Below are 7,500 nucleotides of genomic sequence, written 5' to 3'. Positions count from 1 at the left end.
CATGAGTGCAAAATAAAAAAAAATATTTAAGTTTCAACAGAATCAAGAAATTTAACATCTTTAGAAAAGTAATGACAAACTGAATTAACTGGATATTGAGGTGACTTGTGCGAGGAACACCCATAACTTAAATTAAGCATTTACAAAAGTAAACATAAAGACGATAACACAAACTGGACTCAAACCCCATATAAAGTAATTAAGTACACGACACTGCGCACACGCGCACACACACACACACACACACACACACACACACACACACACACACACACACACACACACACACACACACACACACACACACACACACACAAGAAAAGGAAGGACCACTAATCTTCCACTCTTGCTGAACTGGTCACAACTCCTTGATTCATGTTCAAATCTACAAACACTTTCTCCTTCAGTGGGAATGGCCATCCCTTATATCTGCCTGAGTAGAGAAATAAATTACATACTTCTGTCCTGTGCCCAGTGTGCTGATCACCGACCTTAGACATGATGATGGAAAAAATAAGGATGACAATGATCATTATTGTAGTCATCATCATCCCCATTATCATCATTAGCAGGAACAGAAGCATAAATCAAAATTACTTATTTAAATGTATTACATAATAAAAATAATAAAAAGTAATAAATAAAAAATAAATAAATCAAGGATGATGCATGGCTTGCTTTTCATGCATGGAAAGCTCACCCATTAATGTAAAGGAGATCCTGCTCCTTGGAGAGTCTGAGAGCATGTTCCCTACATTCTCCAATGTCTTTCCCTCTGACAATGACGTTGGCCCCGTGCTGCCGACATGCCTGTACCTTCATAATGGGGGCCACCAAGGGCATCACCTGATAATGGTACAAAAAAATTTAAATTTAATAGTGTGACCACTCATTGTTCATTTCACATTGCAAAATTCCATTCTTTCATTTAGTAATTTTTCATCAACCAGAATTTGAATTAGATCTTTCATTAAGTGTAACACTATTAAATACATAACCAACAAGAGAAGTAGAGCCAAAAATAGCATGTGCTCATTAAAACAGAAACTACACCTTATAGAACTGACAGTTCAGCATTACTACACAAAACAGTATATGTATAATATTGAGCACTGAAGAGATAGACAATGACAATTTAACAATATCAGAGTAATAAAGGAAAAATCTAAGCATGTATTCATCATCCACTTACCACAGTGACGGGAATGCCAAGGTCCTGCCCATGGTAGGACAGGGCCAGTGCATGATTGCCAGCTGATGCAGCAATGACACCCTTTTTCTGTTGTTCTGGAGTGAGCATAAGGAGTGTGTAACGTGCACCACGTTCCTGTGGAAGTAAAACAAAAGCAAGATAGTACTGTGAAACAGGTTCATGCATACAAAACTTAATCTGGTAGTGACATGATATATTTTAATGAGATCTTTCTCAAAAGTAGAAAAAAAATTCTAAACTTCCTTTAGTAATTATATCAAAAAACAAATTGTACTATTTATATTTAATGCTGTTTTTTTATTTTTAAATAGGGAGTGAATCAGAAGATAAAGCATCATATATGCCTACTTTAAGTCATTCTTATACTTACCGTACCTTACCAGACATTTTTTTTCCATTGCATCTCTCTCTCTCTCTCTCTCTCTCTCTCTCTCTCTCTCTCTCTCTCTCTCTCTCTCTCTCTCTCTCTCTCTCTCTCTCTCTCTCTTATACTGACCTTGAAGCTGCCAGTGCACTGGTTGAACTCCTTCTTGAAAAATATTTCCATGTCAGTGACGTTGGAGAGATGAGAGCGGGTGCATGGGGTATTCATAATGCCAGACTTAATCTTGAAAGCTGCTGCACTAACATCCTGCAAAATATATATTGATGTTGATGATCTCAAAGGACCAGTACTTTACAAAAAGAGCATAGTGTAGTCACTATGAAATGTTACTATAAGACAGCTCAAGAACTGGGAAGATATGAGGTGGACTTAGGATTGAGAGCATCAGTTAGGTAGAGATGTGACAAACTGTACTGAAGAAGTCACACAAAATTAGACAAATTAAAATCTCAATCAGCTCATTAAAAGCTACTTTTCAATCATACTGATGGACAACATTGCATCCTGCTGTAAGGCCCACACAGAGACAATCTTTGGGACTGTAAGTTTGCAGGTTTGCAGTGAGTGGTAGTGGTGAACAATGGGTTAAGTATCTGTTCTGTCACTACACAAGAAACTTCATTGTTTCCCATCCCACTCAACAAATCTTTGTTATTGCACTTGTATTCTTATTTTTATTTTTGTATTGTTAATATCATTATCCAATCATTAAAGGCTTATAATTTAAGCACAAAATGGCACACTTTTTTTTATGTATATAATTAAAAGTAACAAAGTGTGATTTTTAGTATGTTGTAGTTTCATTTCCAAAAATGTAATTAAATTCCAAACGTTATGTGCAAAATCATAGTGAATAGTCTACAAATAATGACATTCAAAAGACATGAAAATCATCATATACCTGTAAAATTGTTTAAAATAGTCATTTGAAGTTTCTCAAACTTTGATTGCAACTTCTGTTCTGCCTTTTCTGCACTGGTCTTAAAGGGTAGATGTACAAAGTCCTAATGTGCGACTACTGATTTAGGCAAGGTGACATTGGTCTCAGAGTTCCTATCATATCAAAATGAAGGTAAATTCTAGGCTGCAGATTATAGCTCCTGGTGCTTGATTATCCATAAGTTATAACATTACAACTTTTCTTTGCTAAGATATTTAAAACATAAAGTAAGACAGATATTCCTAATCATCCAGTCTTACGAAATTTTCCTAAACCCAGGAGATGCTACCTGAAAGGTGATGGTGCGAGGATTCGCCGGGTCACACCAGGGATCAAACAAAGGTTCTTCCTTCACTGGGGATGGGGGCAGTATTGGCTCTGTTGCTATGGGCGCAGATCCTTCAGCTGGCATCTTGCAGAGATCTGGAAATAATGAGCAGAACAGAGATGTTACACGAATATTTGAGACATTACCCTCAATCCTACCACTCAATATTCAGGAGAGAGAGAGAGAGAGAGAGAGAGAGAGAGAGAGAGAGAGAGAGAGACTTACATCATTCGATCTCTATTTGAGGGTAAAAAATAGCATCCACAATTATCTGACGCCTGGGTGTCAAGGTCGTAGTTAAGGAACACCTAGTGTATTATCACAAGTTACGATGAACTCAACCTTTCACTGAGAACTTAAGCTTTTGATATCTACATTATGATAGTGGTTCTCTCTCTCTCACTTTTTCCGGAGCCACACATATTTTCCTCCAGTAACGAGAGATGTCTCAGCTAGAGGAGTACCTCAACTCGCGTGCCAGACACACCCTTACGTGGTGCTTTATAAATATCTAGCCTGACCCGTCACAGCTACTAATTGCTCGCCAACATCGTACAACATGAATGTGCTGGTGAGCCATTGTACTCGCGTCATTTCCTTCTTCAAGTGTTGCTGCGTTTTCCCGTTCGCTGATGGCGTACGCTCTCTGCGTCTTGCATGTTGATAAGCAGTACACGCGAGATTCCTCGTAGGCAGCATGGGTGGAATGAGTAATTCTTCACTTCAACGTTCACGCCTAAATCTTACGAGTGCGTTTACTGACTGGTACATTTCATTTCAGTGATATACTTGCCGTACACATACCTTGGCAGCACCCGCTGCTTTCAACCTTAGATACTATAACTTGTTAAAACAGCGCCATCAGGCTCTAGCCGGGGCAAGTACTCACCCAATGGTAAGTTTGAGAAGTGAACAGACCGCCTCCCTCGTCCCGGCTCCACGGCAGCTTTAAATAGCCTTCACTGTCATCACAAACTGGGAACCTTCTCGGCTTGCCAGATATCATACAGAGCTCATCTCTCTTTATTACCAGTAAACAGCATTTACTTGGAAATTTATGTTCCCCCGAGTGTTCTTTACTGGACGTCCGTAAGTGCTTTGATGATGCTAGGAATACTAACGTGATGTTTATTAGGCTTTCAGAAAAGAGTGAGAGAGTGAGAGAGAGAGAGGTTACATGTTCTCATATTTAAATACGCAGGTGCTGAGCAGGATAAACCTACGCCCTATGCTAGTTAAGGCACTGCTGCTCCCCACAAAACACACACACACACACACACACACACATATATATATATATATATATATATATATATATATATATATATATATATATATATATATATATATATATATATATATATATATATATATATATATATATATATATATATATATATATATATATATATATATATATATATATTTTTTTTTTTTTTTTTTTTTTTTTTTTTTTTTTGGAGCGGGGGGGGGGGAAATTCATTTATCAAATTCAATACGAGACTGACCGAGGTGCGTAGTTCCTGTGCTTTCATGGCCACACATTAAGGAGCGAAACTGTGACATCATACTACCTAGATGACTTAATTAAAACCAGTCACCGTGGATCTGATGATCATCTGACCGTGAAGGACTGTATGGTGGAGGACGGCTAAACCAGTCACTACTGAATCTAAACAGCTTTACAACCTTCAAATCTTGTGTTACTCTCACGTACATAGACTGCACTGAAAAAAGCACCATTTAGATCTACATGTGGATATTCAACATGACTCTCTCTCTCTCTCTCTCTCTCTCTCTCTCTCTCTCTCTCTCTCTCTCTCTCTCTCTCTCTCTCTGCTAAAGTTCTAATCTCATCTTTCATCTAGTTCTTTGTCGTGTCTTATTTTCCCATTTCTAGCTTATTATTCTGTTACTCTAGTTTGTCATCCATTATCAATTCGGCGCATCTTCACCTTTGGTATATCCTTGTTGTGCTCATCATTATTCTCTCCACTGCCCTTGGGACACAAAAGGTTGCACTGCTCTCAGACTACAAGTTTTCAATGCATATTGTACAATGCACAAACTTTTCTCCTCCGTGATAGTGGAAGAGTATTTTTTAGAATATTAGTGTTTACGAACAACATTCCATCACATCGTTATTTTTTTTTTAACTTTTTTTTCATGACCTATACCTGTACTTTTATCTTAAAACGACACAAAACACACACACACACACACACACACACACACACACACACACACACACACACACACACACACACACACACCGCAACACAAACACACAGAAATCAACACATTTTAATAATGTAATCAATACAAACAGGCGACACAGTTCCTATCAGCACAGCAATAAAATGCATTATACTAAAACTATGAAGAACATGTATAAACTATAAATATATTCGCCCAGACCATAATATGTTGCTACCAACCCACCTCGCCCCTGTAACCCCTTCTGCCAATCATCGACCCCCACCTGTTCACACCCCTCTACCATGGCTCCGCATTTACCCATTATTATTATTACTGTATCTCTCCTGTCCTCTCTGCGCTCCTTTCCCTCGCCCACCCATACATAGACACACACACACACACACACACACACTCACCGTCTGGGATGATGTAATTAGCGATGTAGTCCCCTGTAGAAACGGACCTCTGACGCTGTGGCACGACGCGCGGCCGGCTGGTGGAGAGGCTCTTGACAACACCACCGGGCTGGCTCTTCGGAGGGCAGGGGCTGAACCGGACTGCTGGGCCGGGAGGGGAGGCAGAGACAGGGGCCTGAGGGAGGGTGAGGTTACATCAAGTTCAAGGTCAACGGATAGGATTTTGACCTACCACGGAGAGTAGCGAATGTTACGTTACATAAGTGTGCCCTTCCTTTGTGTGTGAGTGTGTGTGTGTGTGTGATACTAAACGAGTTTTCATTGTACAGCCCAAGGGAGCACGCCAAGACGTGTGGCGGTGAGGGAGGTCCAGCACAGCTGAAGTGTGCACAAGGCTATTACCACACACAACCCTTCCATGAGTTCCCTGCCGTCCCTTGGTCTAGTATCCATGGTCACTCAATTAAAAAATCCCAGTGCGGGAGAAAGGCATGATGAAAATACTGATGTGAAATATGGAAAAGCTGCGTCATTACTTGTACTGAATGTAGTAATGGTGCAATTGGTATATAGTCTCTTCCCCACAAAATCTTACAAACATGAGGTGCATATACAATGAAGGAAAAACCTGACACACTAACCAAGCTTAAATGTGTTCAGACAAATCATCCCTGGGAGCAGAGCCCAGAACAATTAAATGGCAGACCAAACCCGTCCCATTTGACAAGGAATCTCTTCATTAGTCTTAATTCATGCTTAGTAATCACACATAACCCAACACTCAGTCGACTATCTTGAACAAATACCAAACGTGACGTGCTCGAAAGTTCGACAATCAAACTTAACAAAACGCGATAATTATATAATTAGCAGTTGATGCCGGACAGTTATTACAAAGTTACAGGAAGCTTCTATCGAACAGCAGCACTCCACCACACCAGCAGCGGGGCCGTACTGGTGCCTCGGGTGCCAGGGAGTGTCGGAGCAATCGCTGGCGAAAAACCCAGTGAGACAGACACACGTCATTCTATAAACGCACTCACACACACAAACACAAGTGGCATGCTGTAAAGGCAAGGGGAAAAAAAGTAAACACGCTGTTCATGCACAACACTGACGTCTGACGGAGGGCGAGGCATTGCGTGGTGCCCAAAGTTAGTACATCTCTGCTATTCTGCCTTCGTATGATATGTTCGCACACGCACACGGGTTTCTAGCTTGCCGAGGCCGGTAATAAGCAGCAAAACTGTGGTGAGGTGTGACAGAGAGAGAGAGAGAGAGAGAGAGAGAGAGAGAGAGAGAGAGAGAGAGAGAGAGAGAGAGAGAGAGTGTGTGTGTGTGTGTGTGTGTGTGTGTGTGTGTCTTGCAAGCACGTGGGAGTCATCAGTCGTTTGAAGGTTATCACATGTGGACTTCAGACAGTAAGAGAAAACGAGAAATATGAAGTAATGGGATAGAGTCCAAAGTCTTGGAAGAGAGACTGCGCATTACTGTAAGTAAAATAAAAAAATAAATAAACACCATTACTTATAATAGTTTTGGGAGAGTGTGTATGATATGAGAAATGACGATAAATGCATCTGGTATTACTAATCGACGTGGTGGGAATGTTATGTTGAAAGAGGCACAGAAGGAGAGAGAGAGAGAGAGAGAGAGAGAGAGAGAGAGAGAGAGAGAGAGAGAGAGAGAGAGAGAGAGAGAGAGAGAGAGTATAATGGCAACGCAGCAGGAAATGGAATGTGAGGGGAGGAAGGAAAACAAATTGATGGCGTGTGTCATGTAGGCCGTGAAGTGCGGTGGAGAGAGAGAGAGAGAGAGAGAGAGAGAGAGAGAGAGAGAGAGAGAGAGAGAGAGAGAGAGAGAGAGAGAGAGAGAGAGAGAGAGAGAGAGAGGTTGTAGGGTATCATAGGTATGGTTAATGAAGACATGGTACACAAGGAAGCAGGCAGAGCGTATCAAGGCGTGCATCCTGGGGCGTGGCCAGAAGGTACCTTGGTCTGTGCAGGCCTCGTGGGGGAC

At 40.9% G+C, this 7,500-nt stretch overlaps 1 protein-coding gene across 3 annotated transcripts in view; it reads right to left on the bottom strand.

Moving 5' to 3' along the window:
* Positions 1 to 7,500, bottom strand: part of LOC135105744 (mucin-2-like) — a 22,794-nt gene that overhangs the window by 9,084 nt on the left and 6,210 nt on the right. For all 3 annotated transcript variants that reach the window (XR_010270999.1, XM_064014208.1, XM_064014202.1), the window contains exons 2-7: positions 7,473 to 7,500; positions 5,482 to 5,656; positions 2,828 to 2,961; positions 1,710 to 1,844; positions 1,193 to 1,327; positions 701 to 846 (exon numbers count right to left, since the gene is read on the bottom strand). The exon at positions 7,473 to 7,500 is cut by the window's right edge and continues 2,510 nt beyond it. Coding sequence is in view for 2 of the 3 variants with exons in the window: in XM_064014208.1 (XP_063870278.1) it covers positions 701 to 846; positions 1,193 to 1,327; positions 1,710 to 1,844; positions 2,828 to 2,961; positions 5,482 to 5,656; positions 7,473 to 7,500 (753 nt within the window). In the remaining variant the exon portion in view is untranslated. The remainder of the gene's footprint in view (positions 1 to 700; positions 847 to 1,192; positions 1,328 to 1,709; positions 1,845 to 2,827; positions 2,962 to 5,481; positions 5,657 to 7,472) is intronic.

The sequence above is a fragment of the Scylla paramamosain genome, chromosome 1 (assembly GCF_035594125.1).
Source record: "Scylla paramamosain isolate STU-SP2022 chromosome 1, ASM3559412v1, whole genome shotgun sequence".
NCBI classification, from domain to species: domain Eukaryota; kingdom Metazoa; phylum Arthropoda; class Malacostraca; order Decapoda; family Portunidae; genus Scylla; species Scylla paramamosain.
This window is presented reverse-complemented; position numbering and strand designations above follow the sequence as displayed.